Source organism: Urocampus carinirostris, chromosome 17, assembly GCF_059441175.1.
Source record: "Urocampus carinirostris isolate Australia breed hairy pipefish chromosome 17, RoL_Ucar_1.0, whole genome shotgun sequence".
Taxonomy (NCBI): Eukaryota; Metazoa; Chordata; class Actinopteri; order Syngnathiformes; family Syngnathidae; genus Urocampus; species Urocampus carinirostris.
In genome coordinates, this window is record NC_142365.1 from 983,900 (window position 1) to 1,008,390 (window position 24,491).

The 24,491-nt window shown below is 43.5% G+C and overlaps 1 protein-coding gene across 6 annotated transcripts; it reads left to right on the forward strand.

Moving 5' to 3' along the window:
• The first annotated feature begins 315 nt into the window (after positions 1 to 315).
• On the forward strand, positions 316 to 24,133 carry snx19a (sorting nexin 19a). Of its 6 annotated transcripts, none has more exons than XM_088321461.1 (12): positions 316 to 384; positions 1,458 to 2,865; positions 2,948 to 3,074; positions 5,257 to 5,357; positions 5,519 to 5,638; positions 6,944 to 7,062; positions 8,197 to 8,287; positions 8,355 to 8,478; positions 11,941 to 12,064; positions 19,455 to 19,639; positions 19,727 to 19,814; positions 20,594 to 24,133. In XM_088321461.1, the coding sequence occupies exons 2-12, from the start codon at positions 1,483 to 1,485 to the stop codon at positions 20,706 to 20,708; spliced, it is 2,577 nt and encodes an 858-aa protein (XP_088177587.1). In that variant the 5' UTR covers positions 316 to 384; positions 1,458 to 1,482; the 3' UTR covers positions 20,709 to 24,133. The 6 variants fall into 6 exon arrangements, with proteins under 6 accessions (XP_088177587.1, XP_088177588.1, XP_088177585.1 ...); XM_088321462.1 differs by having other exon boundaries at positions 22,339 to 24,133; XM_088321459.1 differs by having other exon boundaries at positions 19,455 to 19,814.
• Positions 24,134 to 24,491: the final 358 nt, after the last annotated feature.

The window sequence follows — 24,491 nt, forward strand, 5'->3', positions numbered from 1 at the left end:
ACTTTCAACTCATTTCAAGTTTTTTATACTAAGCAACTTTAATGTAGAATCCCGCATGACACAACAAAATGCCTGTTCAAAAATTTACTATTCAATGCAACGACAAAGAAACTTCAAAATACAAGAATAAACAGCACATTTTTAAAAACTAGTCGTGTTATGCACCCCTGAGATTCATGCCTGGAAACAGCCCTGCTCGTGAGGGAAAATTTGGAAAAGCTCTTAAATTTGTATTTATTCTCTTCTGTTATTCATATATAGACCACGAAGAATTTTAGTCTGGCAGGTAGGGTGGCCACCTAAAGCGAATTAAGGGTTGATTCCTCCTAATCTTTGTTAGAGGATTAAAAGACGAGAAGAAGAGTTGAAGCTCCAACCTTCCAGGTGACTTTAGAACTCACATTAATTCGACTTTGCTGAAAATTAAACTTGTCTTTGTGACTATTATCTACCTTTTGGTATTTTAACCTCTCCAATAATTAGAAAGCCACATGGACCGGGATGTTGCCATGGTGACAGCGCGTCTCGTTAGAACGAACAAGATCTCGCGAGAATGTAATGAAGCTTTAAATTGCGCTGGGATTTTAGTGCTCTTCTCGTCTTAATCCAACTTTATTTATATAGCACACTAATGCAACTCAAAGTCAGTATAAAACATTCTATTTACTATAAGATAGGAATTGTGCATAAAGTCCCCTCTCCTCAGAGGAATTGTCAGTATTTAAACCTCTTAAGACACAAAGTCCGTCGAAAATGTTTGATTTATTGTACTAGTTTCACGTTTTAAAGCTGCCCAAATTGACAGTATAAAGCAGGGGTGTCAAACTCCTTTGAACTCGGGGGCCACACGATAGAACAAACATTCTGTCGGGGGCCGGACCAGTAGATTCAAGAGAAAGAAAAAGAGATAAAGAAATAAGAGAAAGAGGGAGGGAAAATGAGAGAGGGCGAGACAAAGAAAGAAAGAGAGAGAGAGAGAGAGAGAGAGAGAGAGAGAGAGCGTGAGAAACCAAAAGATAAAAAGTCATGAGAGGGGGGGGAAAAAAGGGAGAGGAAGAAAGAAATCCAAAGAGAAATAGAAAGACAGAAGGAGAGAAAAGAGAAAAGAAAGCACGAAGGGGAGGAAGAGAGAATGAGAAAAAAGGAAAAAAGGAAGTTAGAGCAAATTATTATATATACCACATCCCCCTAGTGGCTAGAGTCATTTCTGACTCTTTTTGGGAGATTGATACAGAGGAGGGGATTCCCAGCCCCCTCGCTCAACCCAACTGAGGTGTTGGGAGTCATTAGGTGAGCAAACCCCCCAATTCCAACCCCTAATGCTGAACGCCAAGCAGGGATGTTTAAGTCTTAGGTATGACTCGGCCGAGGCTTGAACCACAACCTCCCAGTCTCGGGGCGGGCGCCATACCCCCAAGGCCACCGAGCTGATAATGATACATCTATTTTTTCATCAGGGTACACATCAGGGTGCTGTCTGTAATGCCTTTATTCCGAAGTTCTAAAAAGTGGTCCGTATCAGAATTTCTGGGCCAGCGGAGGCGACTGCTGGCCTTCGCAGCTCTGCTGGCCTGGTTGTTCCTTTTCCACTTGCTGGTGAACGTCTGGCTGCTTTGCATCTTCACCAGCCTCCTGGTGGTTTTGGGAGGCTGGCTGGGTTCCCGCGCCATCCTAGATGCCAACAGCCTTCTCCACCTGGAGCACTTCCTGCCCCTGGGCGGCGCGACCCTCCCTCATTCCTCACCCGAACACGAATGGCGGCTCAATCACGAGATCCACAACGCCGTCCACAAAGCGGTGCGGGATTTCGTGTCTTCCTGGTATCGCACCCTTCTGCCAGAGGTGGAAGGTGAGTTTGAGCGAGCGGTACGCAATTCCATGCTGGAGTCTGTGATGGAGCTGAAGGAGCGGGCGAGGCGGGTAGACAGGAAAGCGCTGGTCCAACAACTTCTGGAGTTGTACGGCCGCCACCTGCAAAGCTACATGACGGCCAGGCGTAAGCAGCAAGAGAAAAAAGGCGAAGATGTCAGCCTTTGGCGTCTCTACCAGGAAGCGGAGCCCCCCCATGCGGCGGTGGCCGACGCGACCGCTGAGCTCCGCTACGCCCGAGCGCTGGTGAACCTGGTCTTGCACGTGCTCGTTCCATACCCCCAGATGGAAACCAGGACCGGAGGCTATATGGTTACCGAGCTCATCACCTGCAACGTCTTCCTACCGCTCGTCGGCAGGATTTCGGATCCCGACTGGCTCAACCAGACCATTGTGGACGTCGTTACAAGATCGCGGAAACCGATGTACGTCTGCCCTCTCCACGACTCGTGGATCACCTGCTTGTCGTCTTCGGATCAAGCAAGCCTCGGCAGCGGGAGTGACTCCGGGCTCTTCAGTCCAATGAGTGAATCCATCTCACGTTTGAGCATGCTGAGCCTGGAGACTTCTTCTGGGAGAGCCGGTCTTCTCAACTGCTGTCCCCTCCAGTCCGGAGGTTACTCTCCCCTTTCAGAGTCCAAGACGCCTTCGGAGTACTCATTGGCCCGGTCTGACACAGGGGATGACGCTACCGGACGCTTGTGCGAATGCGGTCCTTCTACCAACTTTTGCAACGCGAGGAACTCCACGGACGACGATGAGGATTTCGGCTGCTTCGGCCCGTTTAAAGGTTTCGGTCCCAGGGCGGCGGCGACGGACTCGAATAGGCCCACATGTCCTTTGATTCCTCCAAACAGGCTTTGTCTCAGTCCTCTAAACTTTGACGGTCCAGGCAAACCATCCCTCGACATCCAAAATGTACAAATCGCAGGAACAGTCAGCGCCAGGCAGCAGCGTGGCACCGGAACGTGTCCGTATACCCTTTACACCATCACGGTAAAGTTTCAGTTTCAGGAGTCTATGACCTAAGAAAAGACGGGGAACATCAACAAAGGACACTGTATTTTTTCTTTTCTAGTTCGAGACCTCTGCATGTCCAGAAAGTGGCAGCCCGACATGCCACTCAGTCAATCGCAGATATAGCGAGTTCCTCAATTTGCAGACTCGTTTGGAGGAGAACCCGGATGTCAAGAAGTTTGTCAAGAGTGAGAACATCTGCCTTGATTAGTAGGGATGTCTCATTCCGATGCTGCTGACCCAATTGCTACCTGATGTTGTCTCATTAGATATAATTTAGACCTTGACTTGACTAGATCGGGACGCTGTAGCAGTATTAGTTTACAGGGTTCATACGGGTACTTGAAATCTTTCAAAATGCTTGAATTTTGGGTTAAGAGCTTGAAAATGATCGAAATTGTTGCCATTGGGACTGTTACCTGGCAGTACGACTTTATAGACCGCACATTAAACGAGGAACATTTTTAAAAAGCGCATGAAAATGACGCCGGCACACCTGCTCTGGTGGCTTGTCATTATGAGGACGGCTCTATTTAGAAAACCAGTTATTTTGACTTGGCTCACTGAGAAGAGCCGGTTCTTTTGCTCCTCAATGGCTCCTCAGATTTTACGTTGTTTTCGAATGTTATGCAGTACTATCAATAATAATGAAACATTATGCACCAAGTTATTTAGTAACTTTTAATTTCATACGCTTTGCAGGGATCCCTGAAACACACATAAAATAGAAATAGAAATTTAAAGTCAAACAACCACAGAAAATCCCTGAATATGCGAAACAAGAAAACAAAAAAGGAAAATATTAACTCTTCGGTGCTGTAAATCAATTATTAAATGCAAGAATTTTTACTATTTTAACCAATTCAGACGCAGATCCTCTGAAAAACACGCATAAAATATAAATCAAAATTATTAAAACAAAAAGTAAGAGATTAACAGTCGATTTAGAGATTGAATGCACTCTCCTTCGGAGCAATCTATATTAAAAGGAGTCCAAATTTGGCTATTTTTGTTCTGCTTTTCATACAAACAGTACTTATTTCTTCTTTTGTCTTCGGTATTGAACTCTGTTATTACCCCTATACAGGGTTGGGTAGGGTTACTTTAACTGGATTACTTTTAATGACTTTTGGATGACTCCAATACCAAATATGCTAATAAAAGACAAAAGAAACTAAATATGAATAAAAAGATGACTCACAACACGTGTTAAGCTTTCTCTCCTGGCTTTGATCTCTTTGATCTACGGAAAAACTAACATCAAATGCGACAGAAACAAAATGAAAATAAATCCAAACATCATTTTTGCCGTTCCGTGTATTCCGTTACTCCCCGAGCCTGCACAAAATTTGGTCATTTTATTCATATTGAGTGTCTTTTGTCATTTATGAGCATATTTGGTATTGGAGTCATCCAAAAGTCATTGAAAGTAATCCAGTTAAAGTAACCCTACCCAACCCTGCCCCTATAACACCAATAGAGCTCTTTCAGTCTTTATGAACAAGTGTGACCTAGCCAAGATGTGTGTGCATCGTTGAAGCATTACGGCAGAATTCATGTCAGTTTATTGCAGCCCGTTGACACAAAAAAAGTAAAAGATTCTAGAGTATAGGTAAGAACAGCTCAGAATAGCACAAAGTAGGTGCTTGCGGCAGATAGTGTCAGGACCAGAACGGAAACAGGACCTAATTGCGTACGTTTCTAGCAAGTTTTATTGAAGGAAGAGAAAGGGTTGCCCCCACGATCCGGTGATCGCTGGGCGCGGGAAGCAGGTCGCTCTGAAGGCGAAAGTGAGAGCGATGGGGGTGTCAAGAACGGAAAACGGGTCAGTAGCCGGGACAGGAGAGCAAAAACGTGGTCGGGGACAAAAAAGATCGAAAGCCGGGACGGGAGACTAGAGGTTATCAGGATCAAAAGCCGGGGGACAGACAGGAGCAAAAAACAGGTTGGAGTCAGGGTCGAAAAAAGGCTTGCCTAGTGTAAACTGAGGTTCGCAGGCAGACTGACAACAGGGGACAGATAGGAGTGGGTTTAAATAGGGACAGGGAGCCAATCAGAGTCCGAGGCAGTTGGCGCCAAAGAAGCGGCGGGCACAGGTGCTTCACAGTAACCATGACAGATAGCATCTTTAGTCATCAAAGTCAATGAAAAACACCCATCTTTAGATTAGCGCTGAATTTTTTTCCATTGAAAGTACTGGAAAATGTGAAAACTTGGCTTTGAAAGTGCTTGAAAAGTCCTTGGGTACGAAAAAGGTGTAGGAACCCTAGGTTTAGGTAAATAAGATTGGGACATCCCTACTTGTGAGGTACCTTCACTATACCTTGATCCTTTTTTAACACGAGCGCTACTAACCGTCTTGTATCGCAGATGTAAAAGGTCCAAAGAAAATGTTCCCAGACCTTCCTTTCGGAAACACGGAGGGCGAGAAGGTGGAAGCCCGGAAAGGCCAACTGGACACGTTCCTCAAGGTCCGCATCACGGATGCTAGATTCTGGTTCACATATAAGGAAGGCGCTCATTTCCTGTTAGCATTGGAATGGACTCCTCTATTCACTAGCAATGATTTAAAAGACGCGATGCATTCAGGGAAGTGGGACATTTGTGAAGCGTGTCTTTCACTGTCTTCTAGCAACTCAACAGCATACCCGAGACGGCGAGGAGCGACGACATGCAGGAGTTCTTGTCACTCAACTCGGAAGTTTGCACCTATTTTGGAAAAAGACCTTTCGCTAAGTCAAGGATCGATAAGGTGACAAGGGACACGCGTCTGTCCTTTTTCCATTTTTTCTCAGCATGCATCACCTTGAAGTTTTGGGTTTGGACATATGGAAAGAATGGATGAAGGCCGTTTGACTGGGAGAAGGTGGGAAATAGAATGAGATGAAGGCCCGAATATAAATGGATGGATGGGGATAATTGAGAATGATTTATATCAACACTTTTGATGCAGAGGGGGTAAACCAGTGTATGCTGTTGAACCTCTCCGGCCTGTTGCAGGGCACAGGAACTCAGCCCAACTCAGCTTAATGTTCGGTGTCAGGTTGGGAAGAGCGAAGTAGAATATATGTTTGGTGAATGTGAGTGTGTTCGTGACTGTATCCACCTCCCACTAGGGGTAAATGGCTTCCGTAAATGAATGAATGAATGAATGAATGAATGAAAACTTTATTTCAAACATCAAAACAAAAACAGGACAAAAACAATAACTCAACCACAAAAAATGTGACATAACATGTTCGAAACGGGGTAGTCAGAAGCAGATGCTTCTATTCCCTACCCTCTCATCTTCCCCACCAAATACACCAACGATAATAACAACAATAGTAATAATATTAATAATAACAGTTCTGATATAACAATAGCAACAATAACAACAAAGTTAACCATAGTTGTAAACGCAGTATTTCCAATCTACCCCATTTTCTTCATCTCTGTATTCCGCCAGTCATGTTTTTTTGTATTTAAATCCGTAAATAGTTGGACATTGTTTGATCTGGTCTTGTAAATTGTTCCAAAGTTTGACTCCGCACACAGACACACACATACTTTTCCTGGTGGTTCTCACCTTTGGGATTAGGAATTCACGACAGCCCCTTGAATTATAATTTCCCTCTTTCCGTAGGAATCATTTTTGGATGTTTTCTGGCACTGTTTTTGTGGACCTTAAATAGCAGTTGTGCAGTGAAAAAATTTACTAAATCATCCAATTAAATGGATAGATGGATAGATTTTGCTTTATTTTGAAACATTCCTGATCAATTACTTCTCCCCTAACATATCTCTGCCGTGGAAAAAAACCCTCTTCAAAATTTGTTTATTTTTCAGAAGAATGAAAAACACTTCTATCCCCCCAAATTTCTTTGGATTTTGAATTTTTTCTGCATGACGCAAGAATACATTTACAGCGACATCTAGTGTTCAAATATGACACAGTGTCCCTTTAAATGAGCTTTTCTATACTGTAACTGGCCTGATACATTTTCTTTTTGTAGATAGAGAAAAAATATCTCCCGGTCCAGTTTTTGATGTGTGTCTCTCTGGATTGCCAGCGCAGATGATGGAAAACGCGTTAGACACCCTGAAGACAGCCTTTCCTCACCCGGAGACCATGAGCCCAACCGAGGACCTCGAAGGCGACTCAGACGGGAGAACTCCGGACAGTAGAAAATACAGGTCAGACTTTAGACCAGGGATCACATGCCATACCGAAATTAAAGGGACAGTGTGTACATTTTTTGATTGCCGCTTTGTGTCCTGCAGCCTTTCTTTGTCATGGTTGTCATTGGCGCCCAATTGGCCCCGCCCATGTGGCGCCAGATGCAGCTCGTTGACAGATTGGCTTTCCGTCTATTTAAACTCAGTGCCTTCACTCTTCCTTTGTCAGTCCGTCAACAAACCTCTGCCCCGTAAGACGTGGGTTCTGACTCCTGTTTCCTGTTGGTATTTCCCGTTTATTTTGTCCTGCTTAATATCAGTTTTTAGTTTCGTTCCCGTCTATTTGTTTCCTGTTTATTATTCTCTCCAGTTTTCGTTCCCATCTCGTTTGTCCTGTTTAATTTCAATATCCTGTTTCAAATTCACCCCTGTCTGTCCCATCCTGTCCAGTATCAACCCCATCTGTCCGTTATCAGCTCGGGCAATTGGTTTCAATCTCATCGGTCTCTGGCTTCCTGTCTTTCCACGCCTGACCGCTGCCTAACGTGCGTGACTCCCCATTTCCGGTATAATAAAAGGCTTGTGTGAGAACGTCACGCGTTTGGGTCCTGATCCTGCTCCGGTTCTTGACAGTCTTCCATACATTTGTCTTTTATTTTTCAGTTTTTGCTCTTATTGTAAAAATATATAAACCGGTATGTATAGTGGTATTTCCTGGAACAGATGCACCTGAAAGCATCATTGGGTTTTAATGTATTACCACCAGATACTTCTACTACTACTACTACTACTACTGTATTACTACTGTATTGTGTGAGAACGTCACACATTTGGGTCCCGATCCTGTTCCGGTTCATGACAGTTCTAACACCACGAAGAGAAGGTAAATAACACAGAGTCCCTTTAAGTCCAGCCCATGAGGATTATGGATTCCTTTGGTTGATTTTCACATTCTTTCTACATCTTTTTTAACAATTTTATTTTTAGATCTTATTTTGTAGGGATTTAAAACAAAAAGAGATTTCGTTGAAATCATTTAACAGGGTTTTTTTTTAGATTTTGGTGGAAAACCTGATTCGGCCCAATCCTACTGAGACCCTAGCTCAAAGAAATTGAGTTTGAGAGGCCTAATTCCGACCCGTCCTTCATTAGGAGACTGATGTTCCCGAGCAAAGTGTCCCCGTCCCTCAACACGCCCGACTTGCATCCTAAAGTGACGTACTGCTTCAGCGAAGGCAGCCCGGTGAGCCAAAACGGATTTGCGTTTTGTATTTAATCCAAAAATGAATTTTGAGATCTTGTTTTGGAAGGTGCTGAACGGCATGACCTTGGCCAGGCTGGAAAATTTCGTTCTGGAACAGGAACAGCTTTTATGCCAACCCCCGAGCAAAGAGTTGGAGGAAGAGAAAACGGCTGTGAAAAGTCTTGGTGCAGGTATCAGACAGCTTCTCTACCATTAGTATTTTCACTTAATAGGATAATGTGCCATATTTGACCACTAGGTGTCGCTTACGGTGGAGAGCAGTAGTCGGGAACCATTTTGGGACCTGTAAAAGCAAAAATATTTAGACGGGTGCTTCAAATCCTTCAAAATGCTTCCATTTGAATGTTCTGTTTTCAAGAGTGTTGAGGCTCATTTCGACCGTCAGTTTTGTCCTAAATAATTATTTTAAAACAAGGTGCTGTCACGGTTGCTATGGCGCCCAATTGGCCCGCCTGTATGGCGCCAGCTGCGGCTTGTTGACAAATTGGCTTCCCTGCTATTTAAACCCAGTCCTGTCACTCTCCTTTTGTCAGTCCGTCTGCGAATCTCCGTGTATACTAGGCTAGCCTTTTTGACCCTGACTCTCACCTGTCCCGTTTTTGCTCCCGTTTGTGTCCGGCTACGACCTGTTTGGATCCTGACCACGTCTGCTCTCCGTCCCGGCTTACCACCCCTTTTTGTTCTCGACTACGTCTACTCTTCCGTTCTGGCTTACGACTCGTTTCCAACCCCGATCACGTCTTGCTCTCCCAGTCCCAGCTACTGACCAGTTTTCCACCCCTGACACCGCCATCGCTCGCTACGGAAGATCACAATCTGAGCATGAGCGCGTCTTGCTTACCGCGCTCAGCGAACACTGGATCGTGGGCGCAGCCCTTCTTTTCTCTTTCAATAAAACTTGTGGTAAACATCACGCAACTGGGTCCTGTTTCCGTTCTGGTCCTGACAGGTGCCAGCTAAATTCTTTTTGTAGAAATGTGACAAAATACCGAAAACAACATATTTATCTTCACTCCAGACAGTGCCCTGTGCATAGCTCTGCCCATTCCTACCGCTCACCCAATCAAATTGTTCTGGGTGTTTAAAGTTTGTTCTGTGGCTTTTCATCATAAAGTTCCTCAACAATGAACATGTATTTTTTAATGAGGACTAGATAGCGATTTACAGTCAAAACAGGGTCTGCAGATCCATAATTGGCTCGCAAGCCGTATGTTCCCGACCCCTCGGTGTAATGCAACCAAAAACAAGTGCTAAAAAGCACAAGAATACACTCTAAGGCATGGGTGTCAAACTCATTTGAACTCGGGGGCCACACGGTAGAACAAACATTCTCTTCGGGGGCCGGACTAGTAGATTAAAGAGAAAGATAAAGAAATAAGAGAAAGAGGGAGGGAAAAGGAGAGAGAGTGGGACAATGAAAGAGAGAGAGGGAGACAGGGAGAAACAAAAGATAAAAAGCCATGAGAGAGGGGGAAAAGAAAGGGAGCGGAAGAAAGAATCCAAAGAGAAATAGAAAGACAGAAGGAGAGAAAAGAGAAAAGAAAGTGTAAAGGGTAGAAAGAGAGAGAGAGAGAGAGAGAGAGAGAGAAGGAAAAAAGGAAGTTAGAGCAAAAGAGGTTAAAAGACACAGAGAGAGAAAGAGACAAAGAGCAACAAAGGAAGAGAAAAAGAGAGACACAGAGAGTGAAAGAGACAGAGACAGAGTGGGAGAAAAAAGGTAGAAAAGAAAGAGAGAGAGAGAGAGAGAGAGAAGGAAAAAAGGAAGTTACAACAAAAGAGGTTAAAAGACACTGAGAGAGAAAGAGACAAAGAGCAACAAAGGAAGAGAAAATAAGAGACACAGAGAGTGAAAGAGACAGAGAAAGAGTGGGAGAAAAGGGCTGGAAAAGAAAGAGAGAAGTAAATACCAGTACAATGTGTTTGTTGGAGGCACCTGGCTTTGGCAACATCAAGTTGACCTATTTCAACCTGCGGCTTGTTTTTCTCTTGCGCTTCTCTGAGTGTTGTCTCGCGGGCCGGATTCAATCCCTTAGCGGGCCTGATCTGGATCTCACAAACACACAAATTGACTTCCCTTTTTTGGCCAGCCTTTTTGAGTTTTTTGTGTACCTATAGCACAGCTATGGGTACATTTTTAGAGTTGTATTAGCTTAAAATATTTGGCAAAAGTCTTGAATCCAATACATCTGGCCTACATGGAAAATAATGTCGGGCTATCCATTTTTTCTCATATCATCGCTGCCATTTCAAAACGACATCCCTCTATTTTCTTTCTTCTTTTTTTGCACATCCCGTTCTGGCAAAAATAGTGATGTCTTTTTAGAATAGCAGCATATGTATGCATTTATGAAGAAAGAGACATGCAGACATTTACACAAATTTGCTATATTTCTTTTTATGTTGTTGTCTATTAAATCATTAAATCAAATTGGATTTAAAATACTCACTATGTGCCTTGATAAAATACATTTAAGAAAACTCCAAACGCTATTCGGCTAGCTCAAAATGGTTTTTCCATTACATTTTGTGAATTTCTTGATAAAAAAAATAAATAAATGCATGATAGTCAACAAAAAGTAGATGGCTATTTGGAATTTTTGGCGACACTGGGGACAAGTGTGGCACCAAATCAACATATTTTATTTGGCAATTTTATAAATATTATCATTATATGTTTTTTTTTACATTTTTGTTTGGTAGGCCAGATAAAAAAGCTTGACGGGCTGCAGTTGGCCAGCGGGCTGTAGTTTGCCCACCCCTGCCGTAGCAGCAAGATGGCAGACAATGATGTCAGTTTGAGGCGCATGTTGTGTAAAACAAATGATAAAAAAGCAAGTTTATATGCAGGGTTGGGTAGGGTTACTTTAACTGGATTACTTTTGGATGACTTTTGGATGACTCCAATACCAAATAAGCTAATAAAAGACAAAATAAACTAAAAAGGAATAAAATGACTCCATTTTGTGCAGGCTTGGGGAGTAACCGAATACATGGAACGGCAAGCTGTTTGGATTGATTTTCATTTTGTTTCTGTCACATTTGATGTTCGTTTTGCCGCAGATCAAAGAGATCAAAGCCAGGAGAGAAAGCTTACCACGTGTTGTGAGTCATCATTTGATTCCTATTGAGTTTCTTTTGTCTTTTATGAGCATATTTGCTATTGGAATTGTTTGTTTGTTTGTACATGATTCAAATTGAATCTTTTCTTCCGGCGCCGTCACGAATGGCAGCCACTCCAGCAGCTCCCGTGTTATTTTTCGATTGTTCTCTATGATTGTTCTCTATTGTTCTCAGCTCAGGGATGCTGCTGGAAATGTGAATTTCCCTTCGGGGATGAACAAAGTATCTATATATCTATCCAAAAGTCATTGAAAGTAATCCAGGTAAAGTAACCCTACCCAACCCTCTTTATATGATAGCACTTTTACTTGTTATTAGTTTTCTTCTTTGAGCAGTTTTGACCACTAGGAGGCGCTCAAGAAGGCACACTGTCAAAAACACGTTCTTAATTGCAAAGTTGTTTGGTGTAATTCATTTTTGTGCCACTGGAGAACAGCACGAGTCTACATTTTGCATCGTCTACCTGGCTTCTTTCAATTGTTTTCCTTTTCTTTCTTTGGTTTGCTTTTTAGACACAGCTGTAGCGGATGTTGTGCTGAACATTTTGTGTTTGTTGATGGAGGAGCAGTGGAGCTGGCTTTGCACCGAGAACATCCAGAAGGCCATCCGGCTTATCTTTGGCACTTTTATTGAAAGGTTGGACTCCCGTCTTCCATAATGTCTTCTCTTTTTAACGAAGCGTTTTTGTTCGAATATCTGAACGTTTCATTTCCATGACATTGCGTACTACAGGGTTGGGTAGGGTTACTTAAACTGGATTACTTTCAATGACGTTTGGATTACTCCAATTGCAAATACAGTAAACCTCGGATAAGTCGGACTCGCATAAGTCGGATTCTCGGATAAGTCGGACAAATTGCGTGGAACGTTTGTTCTCTAGGCTTTTCTGTAGTATTACACCTCGCATAAGTCGGATTTTATAAGTCGGATCCTCGCCTAAGTCGGATGGATTTTTCCGTACAATTGACCCTTTTTAATGGTTTTCGCCTCTGATAAGTCGGATCGGTATCAGGTCGCCTAGGACATCTCCCAAATGCTCTAAATTTCAGCCTCCAGTGGCAGTAAGCGATGGAATTTTCCGGGAAGATTTTCACTCCTCACAGATTTTCCGGGAAGATTTTCACCCCTCCCAGATTTTCCGGGAAGATTTCTTGATGTGACGTGGCGTTCCGTGATTGGCAGAGGCTATTCATCAAACTCCTCCTCAGTGTTGAATGATAGCACTCTCAATCACAGCACGCGGTCATAGAACAAAGCCTCGTAATCATAATCCCATTGTTTCTTATTACAGTAGTGCTAGCATTCAAATTGAATTTGTGTGAATTTCTTTGGACTTCCTTGCGGTCTGTGCGGTCTACGGTGTGGCGATGGCCTCAAGTTCTAAAACCAAAGGCAGGAGTCTCAAGACTAGAACGTATGAAGAAAAGCTCGCTATCATTGAATTCCAAGAAAAGAATCAGCACATGAAGCAAAAAGACATCGCGGCGAAGTTTGGAATGAGCCCTCAAACTTTGAGCGACATTCTGAAAAGCAAGAAGAAGATAAAAGATATGTGTGCGACAGATTTTAGAGCTCCGACCGCTAAAAGGCAGAGGGTAAATGATCATCCAGATGTCGACAAAGCACTGATTTTGTGGTTCCGTCAAAAATCATCGAGGCCTTCTTAGTTCGAAATTTTGCGACCTCGGATAAGTCGGATCCTCGGATAAGTCGGATGAAAATGACCGGTCCATCTGGATCCGACTTATCCGAGGTTTACTGTATGCTAATAAAAGACAAAAGAAACTCAATAGGAATAAAATGATGACTCACAACACGTGGTAAGCTTTCTCTCCTGGCTTTGATCTCTTGGATCTCCAGAAAAACGAACATCAAATGCCACAGAAACAAAATGAAAATCAATCCAAACATAATTTTTGCCATTCCGTGTATTCTGTTACTCCCCCAGCCTGCACAAAATGGAGTCATTTTATTCCTATTGAGTTTCTTTTGTCTTTTATGAGCATATTTGCGATTGGAGTCATCCAAAAGTCATTGAAAGTAATCCAGTTAAAGTAACCCTACCCAACCCTGGATACATTTAAATATGGCCAGAATTGCGTTACTGTCTCAGTGTTCATTGGTCCTGTGAAAAGTGATGGGTCCCAGGAAATCTATGGGTCCCAACAGAGATCTATGGCCCCCCCAAAATTGAGTGTGCTCCATGCCCTTACAAACTGTCGTATTTTCCCTTACAAAATACATTTTTTTTTCCCAAACATGTTTATTTATGTAGTTTAACATGTTATATTGTACATGTGTTTCCTTATATCATATACCGTATTTTCCACCCCCAAAAATAGATTTTGGTCCTATATTTTCCATACATAAGGCGCACCGGATGATAAGGCGCTACAATGGGAACGTGGACAAAACAGTCAGATAGTTCAGTCCAACTTCTTACCCCCTTAATATTCCCAAAGCTTGCAAAGAAGCAAATACGTCTGGGATTTATAGTTCTGTAATTATTTTTATTATTAAACTGTAAAGTATAAATGTATTCATTGTTTACAAATATTTAAATCACTTTCTTATTATTTTGGTGTAACAGTACACTGTACAGCCCTTTCAGAGTTAGTGTGATTAAGGGCATCACAACTAAACATGACTTGACTTCATAAAGGGCAGGATAGGCTTCAACAAAATGAAATATAGCTAAAATATATAAAACGGAGAAGAAAACACGAATGTGAACAACGGAAAACGGAAATACCCCACTGCCTTGGAATGGTTCTGTGTTTTTGATTCCTAGCACCGCTGTCGTCCCTTTAAGCCAGCCGCGTGTCACTTGCGCCATAGCGGCAGAGTCTGTGGAGGCTTCGGTGTATTACAGTAAGAGAATGTTATTAAGGAACATTCAATTGATAAAAACAGCCTTAAAACGGACATTCAATTGATTTAAAACGACCTTTTGAAATAAAAGCCTTTAGCAAAATATTTTAATTAAAATGTGACCATTGAATGTTACATGTTATATCACTTTAAGTGAAATGAAAAAAAATGTTTTTCACCAGCCAGACACTGAACACTTGCAAAGAAGATTGTTTCTAATGCCAGGGTTGGGTTATTTTGACCGTTATTGAACACTTGGGCAACGGTGTTCTCTATTTTGATGATTTATCACTTGCAAAGAAAATTGCTTATATTGCCAAGGTTGGGTTATTTTGACTATTATTTAGCGTTTCTCCTGTTCTTCTTGCAAGCTCAATCTTTATCGTAGTTTTCTTTCCTTTTTTGAGTGCCTATTAAATTATAATCCTATCACCAGTCTTCCTGAATGCAAAAACCGGGTTGAAATCTAAAGCTGTCAATGGCAGTAAAATTAAAACTGATCTTTGACGTCTATAGCCGTCATTGGCGGTAAATGAGATTTAAACATCAACATTGGGTTGTAGATATTCTACAAAGGCTACGAATATTTTTTTTAAATGAGATACGTGTCAGGACCAGAACAGAATCAGGACCCAATTGCGTAACGTTTTCCCTCAAGTTTTATCGAAAGAGAGAGGAAGGGATGCGCTCACGATCTGGTGTTCGCTAGGCGCAGGAAGCAAGACGCGGTCATCCTCGGATTTTGATCCGAACACGGAAGTGGATCTTCCGTAGCGAGCGATGGCGGTGTCAGGGACGGGAAAACGGGTCGGTAGCCGGGACTGGGAGAGCAAGGCTTGGTCGGGGTCGGAAACGAGTCGTCGGCCAGGACGGGAGAGTCGACTTGGTCGGGAACAGAAATGGGTCGTAAGCCGGGACGGGAGAGTAGACTTGGTCGGGATCAAAACAGGTCGTAGCCAGAGACAAACGGGAGCAAAAACGGGACAGGGCTGGGTTTAAATAGCAGGGAAGCCAATCTGTCAACAGGCCGCAGCTGGCGCCAAACGGGCGGGGCCAATTGGGCGCCATAGAAACCGTAACAGCACCTTGTTTTAAAATAATTATTCAGGACAAAAATGACGGTCGAAATGAGCCTCAACACTCTTGAAAACACAACATTCAAATTGAAGCATTTTGAAGGATTTTAAGCACCCGTCTAAATATTTTTTTACAGCTCTTTAGGTCCCAAAATGGTTCCCGACTACTGCTCTCCACCGTAAGCGACACCTAGTGGTCAAATATGACACTCTGTCCATCTCATCTCATCTCATCTCATTGGCCACACCGCTTATCCTCAGTAGGGTCGCGGGGGTGCTGGAGCCCATCCCAGCAATCATCGGGCAGTGGGCAGGGGACACCCTGAACTGGTTGCCAGCCAATCGCAGGGCACACGGGGACAGACAACTCACTCGCTCATTCACACCTAGGGACTATTTGGACTGGCCAATTCACCTGAAATACATGTTTTTGGAACGTGGGAGGAAACCGGAGTGCCCGGAGGAAACCCACGCAAGCACGGGGAGAACATACAAACTCCGCACAGGAAGTCTGGAGCTGGATTTGAAGCCACGCAGGAGGTTCCCAAGACATGAACTGTGCCGCACATGCGCTAACCACTGCGCTGCCGTGCTGCCCACACTCTGTCCAATTAAGTAAAAATACTAATGGTAGAGAAGCTGTCTGATACCTGCACAAAGACTTTTCACAGCCGTTTTCTCTTCCTCCAGGACGGGAGAGTCGACGTAGTCGGGAACAAAAATGGGTCGTAAGCCGGGACGGGAGAGCAGACATGGTTGGGATCAAAAACGGGTCGTAACCGGAGACATACAGGGGCAAAAACGGGACAGGTGGGAGTCGGGGTCGAAAAAGGCTTGCCTTGTATACGCAGAGGTTCGCAGACGGACTGACAACTGGGGACTGACGGGACTGGATTTAAATTGGGACTGGGAGCCAATCAGAGCGCCAAATGAGCGGGCACAGGTGATTGAAATCGGCAATTATGACGCATGAGTGACAATACAATATTATAAACCTCGCGTTTTAATAGCAACTGAAATCTTTTCTCCTTACAGACGATCCCCTTCATGCCTTTTCATCAGTAAGCAAATAACATTCTCTGAAGTTGCATGGCATAAGCTCGTATTTCCCTTCCAGCTTTTGTTTTTTGTTTTATTTCAAATGCAAATGAGAAATTGAGATCTCAACAAAGGCATGTCTATGATTAAGACCGGGCTGTTGTTGAGGCTCCAGTCTTCTCCGATCATTAACATCATGTGTTCAACCGGTCACTTGGTAATTCGAGCTGCTGTTTTTTTTTCCCTGATAATTGATGTTTTTATTTTCGGGGTTTTAGCTTGCTTGTTTGGCTTCACTTTGCCTATAATGTCACGTTACATACGCCTGATGTATATGTAAGGTAATCCTTCGCTGAATTCGCTACTTTTTGCATTTTCGTTGTGCTCTGCGTTCTGATTCGCTTAACAGTGGCCCCGCCCCTTTATTGCATGTGTGTCAATAGCGCTCTAAATTGTACACATATGTAAGACAGCTTGCCAAACCCACATTACGTATGCTAAGTCTTTTTCAATTTCAAGTTTCTTTAAAAGCCATCGCGTCAGCAAAACATTCTGGACAAATGCAGAGGAAGATGCTTGGTATCGCCAACAAACTCGCACTTCTCGATGAGTTGAACTTGTTTTGGAGCCACAGGCAGCTCTTTGGCGCTCCCTAGTGGTTTCCTGGCACGTTTAACAATGGCAAATTATATGGTTTCTGTAAAATGGCAAACAGGGCACATTCTTTACATTTTCCAATTAATATATGTGGATTACAGTTTGCATTTCCTTCCTTATAAGGCTTTTGATTTTTTTGCGGCTATAGACATATATATGTGTGTCTGTGTATATATATATATATATATATATATATATATATGCACTGTATAAAGTGAAGTCTGGTCATGAATTTGTTTATGTAATAAAACAGCAAAATTATTTTTAAAATTATAATTTGACAGTTATTTGTACTTATAAAGTACAGTCCTTGTATTCGTTAAACAAATATTTAAGCCTGTAAATCGGTTTTGGTCTTGAGCAGGGGTTAGAACCTAAAACTCGCGAGCCAGATGCGGCTCTTTTCATGAGTTTATATGGGTCAGAGCTAAAACTTTACCAGTGCAAATTTTCGCTGTATCATTCCAGTTGGCTTGTTGTATTATTAAGGTTTCGGTCCAGTATACATAGAGCAGAGTTTCAACTCTAGTTTGCAGTTAGGGTGCCTCACCAACATCCCCCGTTTTGTCTGTATGTCACTAAGGAATACTTTGTACGGAATCTCATTAAATTATGCATATTCACTATTGATCACTTCATTATGAAAACCCACAGAACAAACTGTAAACACCTCAAAAACAGCAGCCAAGCACCCAGAGCAATTTGATCTGGTGAGCAAAAGGGTGTGCGGACCTATGCACAGGCGGCACGCTCCCCAGTCTTGCATGTGTTAATTGCACGGAAGTGAAATAGATCTAAAAACCTTTCATTTGCAGTATTTTGCTGACATTTTTTCAAAAGAACTCTGCTCGCACCTTGTTTTGAAAGTAAGTAGAGAAAAAAATCAAGGTCAATATGAGCCTCAATGATCTTAAGTAATTGCTGGAAGGAGACAAGTTTAAAGTGGTATACTTGTTGATGTAGAGCTTAGGTTTGATTATTATTATTATTTCATAAATATTATCAAATCATCAAACTTTAAACAGTAAAATAGAATGCTCCCAAAATTAAGTTTGTCTGGAATGTGGGTCTGGCAATTTGTAGAATATTGTCTCAAATCTCTGGTGTGTTTCTCTCTCTCTCTCTCTCTCAAAAATGGATTTGCTTTAATGGCTCTTTGGGTCAAAGGTGTTCCAGACCCTAGTTTTTGAGTACTAAATAAAGAATTACTGTATTTTCCGCACTATAAGGCGCACCTAAAAGCCTTTATTTTTTTCAAAAGCTGACCATGCGCCTTATAATACAGTGCGCCTTATTTATGGAACAAAATTAATTCGCAAAGTCTTGCAACTCAGGCAAGCAGCCGCCGACTCGATTTTCCCCCGAAGGCCAAGTCGTCCGCGGTGTATGCTGGGATTTATTTAACGGCGTTTCATTGGCTAACCAATGTGTCAATCATCATTTGAATCAGTCACTATTGGCTAAAGTAATTCGGAGGTAAAGGGGGCGGATCCTTTTTTATCATTTACTGGCTGGCATTGGCTTGGACGGCAAAACAAAGCCTGCAATTGGCCGAAAAAGACGTGTCAATCATCAGTTGAATCGATCACTATTGGCTAAAGTTATTCGGAGGTCAAGGGGCGGATCCTTTTTATCATTTACAGGCTGGCATTGGCTTGGACGGCAAAACAAAGCCTGCAATTGGCCGAAAAAGATGAATGCGTATAGCACGTGGCTGACGGCATACAGAAAGCATTTTTTTACTATTTTGCATTTGTAAATATTTTATTCTCCTGGATTTACTAAACTCACGGATATAAGAGGACCACGGTTGCACATTATTATGAACACAACGACTTCAGTGAGCTACTCCGGCTATATATCTTGTTTCAGACTGAACTCGATGTTTCTGTGATAAGCGGTTAAGATAATGGATGGAATGGAGTGTCTATTTTTAAATTATACTCAATTCCAAGTGTTTAGTGTCATATATACAGTAAAGTTGCGAGCGAAAAAGAAAATAGAAACTAAGGAATGGTTGGCATTTCTTGGATCCCAAGACTTTAACCTTCCGAATGATGGAACGATGCATTTGAGTGACATCGTACGGACACCGCATCCGCACGTGTTCTCGACACGTATTTGCGTCTTTGCAAACTTTGGGAATGTTAAGGGGGTAATAAGTTGGACTGAACCATCTGACTGTTTTGTCCACGTTCCCATTGTAGCGCCTTATCATCCGGTGCGTCTTGTGTATGTCAAAAATAGGACCAAAAACTATTTTTTCGGGGTGCGCCCTATAACCCGGTGCGCCTTATAGTGCGGAAAATACGGTACATAAACTTTGCAGATCTTCTGCCCCCCATTGACCAAGGTAATACCGTATGTATTTTCTTGTGCCCCAGATGGATGGACATCGGCGTGGCCCACCTGACCAGCGCCTCCTGTTGGGTCATTTACCTGCAAGTTCTGCAGGAGGCGGTTTGGCCCGGGGGAACGCTTCCCAGCCAGCCTCAGCCGGAACGCAGCGCCGCACAGAGAAAAGAAACCAAAGAACGATGCCTTCAATGTCTCCTGCGGCTTCTCCCGGGTGGGTGGCTGATTGTAGACTCGCCTGGCGTCCCAGCCAACCCCTGTTGTCTCTCTGATCCCGACCGCGTCTGCTTTGTGGCCGCAGAGCTCGTCACTGACATGCTGGGCAGTGACAAATACAAGATGAGCTTGGAGACCATGCTGGAGTCTTTGCAGGATCAGCACATTAACAAGTGAGTCATCAAGCATCAAAGTGCTTTCTGATTTGATGTCCGGTAAGTCCGACTCAAAATGAATCATAGGGAGCGATTAACGCAAAACAGCTCCAAAGCTTTAATCACTAATGCTTAGACAGTGGCCAAAGGCCGGGTCAAAGCGGGTATTGCAGATTAAACTTGAGTTCTATCAGTTTTCATTCTCCAATGGGAATAAAAATCAATTTAAAACGGGTTTAAAACCTTCAATCAAGGTACTGTAACTTATGTTACCTTAAGCTTTAACTCAAGTTAAGATGAAACAGCAACAAAGTTTTAATCACTAATGTTCAGTCAAAAGCCAAAAGTCGAATTGAAGCTGCTTTTGAAGACTTCACAGGAGTTAACCTAGTTTAATTCTTCAAAAAATGGCTGAAAATCAAGTCAAATCCCTTGATTTGTTTTAATTGTCCTATCCTTTTCTCCTTGTGCACTATTCTGCATGTCTTTTGTGTGGTCCATCGGTACCATACAGTAGACTGAGCGGGAAGGGGACACGAAGAGCATGCAGGGATTCACTCATACGTATTTCTGACCTTGTATCCTGAAACGCTTTTGTAACTTTAAGCAATATTTTCCCCTTCAGGTACTTTGTAACCTGAATATTTCGTACGTACGTTTGTAAGTAGAGGAATTCATGTATTTGGTGGCCTTGAAACGCCATCGGAAAAGAAAAAACCGATACAGATCCTGTCGAATATGAGGCGAAATAGCAACAACCTGGATTTCAACATTTGTTGGCGCCGGACTGTGTGCAGGCATCTGGTTTACCGCATCTGCGACTCGCTGCTGGAATTTCTGGTCCCCGAGTCGGACAGCCATTCCTTCCAGAGGTCTCTCCTGCAGAGCCTGTGCAAAAATCCTCCCATCTGACGCTCACGTTTGACCACAGCTGGATCACAGCTGGAAGCCCACGCTGCTCATACCTGAAGCCGTGTGGCGTGAGGACTCTCTTCTCTAACACGATCGGAAAAAAGGAAAAAACGACGGCGTCCCATCTTGGCTTTGCACCGGGGGATTTTCTCAAACATGTTTTCTGGAATTTGCTCGACGTCTCCGCAGAATTGAACGAAAAGGAAAACAATCGAGCAAAACATGCTGGTGGTGATCAGAAACATATTTTATTGTTATGAGACTTCCATTTTTGCTTACTCGTCAAATTCAAACACTCTTTGTTTTGACAGGCTGTCGCCTGTATGTTCTCTTCGGAGTTACGTAACGCTCGACGTAGAGGAGATTTACGGTTCAGGTGTCGGGAGGCTCGCCGTTGAAGTTTCCCTCGTAAAACCAGGCTCGCCGACGCGTCGGGTCAGGGCAAAGGCGCTTCTGGGCTTTGCTTTCGTGCTCGTCTTTGGTCGGGAGAGGGATCTTCTTGTGTCCATCCATTATCTGCACCGATTATCCTCAGTAGGGTCGCGGGGGTGCTGGAACCCATCCCAGCTATCTTTGGGCAGTGGGCAGGGGACAACTGTTCACTCGTTAGGGACAATTTGGACCAGCCAATTAACCTGACATGCATGTTTTTGAAATGTGGGAGGAAACCGGAGTGCCCGGAGAAAACCCACGCAAGCACGGGGAGAACATGCAAACTCCACACAGCAGGTTCGATCTCATGAACTCAGAACTGTGCCGCACACGCGCTAACCACTACGCCGCCGTGCTATCTTCTAAAGTCCAGAAACACGTAGTTATTCAATGCAGGCTTCCGATGGGCTGCAAATTCCCAAATGAACCGAAATGCCGAAATTTCCAAAGCGAACGAAGATTTAGAAATCAGAATAAAGCAAACGTTTGATTTGAAATGTTTTTTTTTTTCATTTTTTTATTTAAAAAAAATATATATTTCCTTGAAAACGGAGACGTTTTGTAAGTTGTACGCCAGACGTAAAAGATGCACGCCCCGGGCGTCCGGGCAGACCTTATTTCAGACAAAGGGATACCATTCCAAATCAGGCTTAGAAGCTTGCCCATCTCACAGGAACTATTCACCATGCTAAAAAGTGGCGGTTCTATCTTCTGTGGCGGTTGTCGGTCTTTGTTTCAACCCTACTGCGTCATTCACTGCCGTGCGCTCGAGTGCCTCCTGCCATCCGTCGTGGCACTCATTCTGCCAGAAAAGGCAACGAGACAACACGTGCAAAGGGCCAATAGAGTTGAGATGCTACTGTTTTGTTGGGATGGACAATGAGGCCATCAATGGGGCGGCAGTCGCTCAGGAGGTAGAGCGCTCGTCTTGGGATCAAGGGATCCCAATTCGAATCCCGGCTCGTCCGTGTTACATGTGGAAGTGTCCTTGGGTAAGACACTGAACCCCTAATACCCCCAATAAGCAGGTGAGCGCCTTACATGGCTGCAAGGCCGCTATTGGGAAATGTGGAGCACATTGTAAAGCGCTTTGAGAAGTCATTGACTTGAAAAGCGCTAGAGAAATGCAGATCATTTCAATTTTCATTTCATTTCATCAATGAGACATTTTGACCTGGCTCTACAAAATTTGTCACAGGAAGTCTGCTGCAGTCATTCAAGGGGGTGTTCCAAACAAGACGTCGTTTTTTTTGTCCGTCAACATTCATCGTGGCAAATAGCTTCCGTTTGCCGTCTTCGGGATCCAGATCGGCAAAGAATTCTCCCTGGACGAGAGAGTGTTTGCCGGCTAGCGACTGAGAAAGTGAGCGCTCCTCTTTCACATAGTAGGCCTCCTCACTGTAATATGGCACAGAAGCTGGAATTTTTCTTGCCCGGGTGTGAAAGACGTGCAGGATTTTTTGAAGTTTGATGAAGCAGAAGAGGAAGATATTTGTTCATTTTCACACTTTTGTCCGTCAAAAGTTTTGTGCAGCTCTCCTTTGGTGAAATTCAAGCTGTTGTAATGTATTTTAACTGTTCATATGTACATGATGTCACATTTCTGCAGAGCTTTCATATTGTTAAGTAGAACAGCATCGAAGAAACATCGCTCTGACATAATAAAAGTGTCAGTACCAGAACAGAAACAGGACCCAATTGCGTAGCGTTTTACCACAAGTTTTATTGAAGGAAAGAGGAAGGGCACTCTCGTACTCTGATTGTGAACCGAACACGGAAGTGGATATTCCGTCGGGAGCGGTGGCAGTGTCGGGGACGAAAAAAACGGTCGATTGCCAGGACAGGAGAGCAAAAACGTGGTCGGGGACGGAAACCGGTCGTAAGCCAGGACGGGAGAGCAGACATAGACCCCAGGGATCAGAACAGGTCGAAGCCGGGGACAGACGGGAGCAAAAAACGGGACAGGTGGGAGTCAGGGTTGAAAAAAGCTTGCCTAGTACACACTGAGGTTCACAGACAGACTGACAAGAGGGGACAGACAGGACTGGGTACTGGGGACGGAAAAAGCGGGTCGGTAGCCGAGACAGGAGAGCAAAAACCTGGTCGGGTCGGAAGCGTGTTGTAAGCTAGAAGAGGAGAGAAGACGCAGTCGGGGACAAAAAGAGGTCGAAAGCCGGAACAGGAGAGTAGACTTGGTCAGGATCTAAAACAGGTCGAAGCCGGGGACAGACAGGAGCAAAAAAAGGGACAGGCGCAACCCTTTCTCTTCCTTCCAATAAAAACTTGAGAGAAACGCAATACAAGTGGGTTCTGTCTCCGTTCTGGTCCTGACAATTTAGCTTTTTTTATGGTTAAAAAAATTGTCATTGTTTTTTTTCTCTCATTTTGATAGAGGAAGAAATTAAACATTTAGTAAAACAAATGAAAATAATATAATGAGCATTCTTTTCCACAACGTGGTACGAATTGATTTTTATGTAGTGACTTTTTACTGAATACACAAAACGTACAAGATAAAAATATCGGAATTATCCTCCATTATTGGAAGTTGGAACAAAAAAGAAAAATTGCCACGGTTGCCATGGCGCCCAATTGGCCCCGCCCGTGTGGCGCCAGCTGCGGCTTGTTGACAGATTGGCTCTACGTCTATTTAGGCTTACTGCTCTCAGTCTTTCTTTGTCAGTCCGTCAACAAACCTCTGCCCTGCAAGACTTAGACTCAGTCCAGTTTCCTGTTGGTATTTCCTGTCCGGTATGGTTTATTTCGTCCTGTTTAATATCAGTTTCCAGTTTCGTTCCCTTCTATTTCGTCGTGTTTCATTTCGATATCCTGTTTCGATATCACCCTGTCTGTCCCATCCGTCCAATAGCAACTCGGGCAATTGGTATCGATCTCGTCAGCCTCTGGTGTCCTATCATTCCACGCCAGACTGCTACCTATTGTGCATGACTCCCCATTTCCCGTCAAATAAAAGGCTTGTGTGAGAAACGTCACGCATTTGGGTCCTGATCCTGTTCCGGTTCAAAAAGAAGCAATCCTGGTGTGTGTCTTTGCACAGTCAGCTCAGTCGAGCTGACTTTCTTCAGGCTAGTGAAACGGACTCGACCACGATCAACTTTCCGAAGCCGCATGAATGACAAAATATTTTTCGGACGGACCACGGTGACTCATTTACATCCATTATGATCACAACCCTCACTAACTTCTGTACAATGGTGCCTTGTTGACGAGTTTCTGTGGATCACAACTAGAATAGAATAGAATAGAATCTACCTTTATTGTCATTGTTACAAAATGGGTTGAACATATTGTGACAACGGAATTGGGCATGGCACTCCAGGGTCACATTTA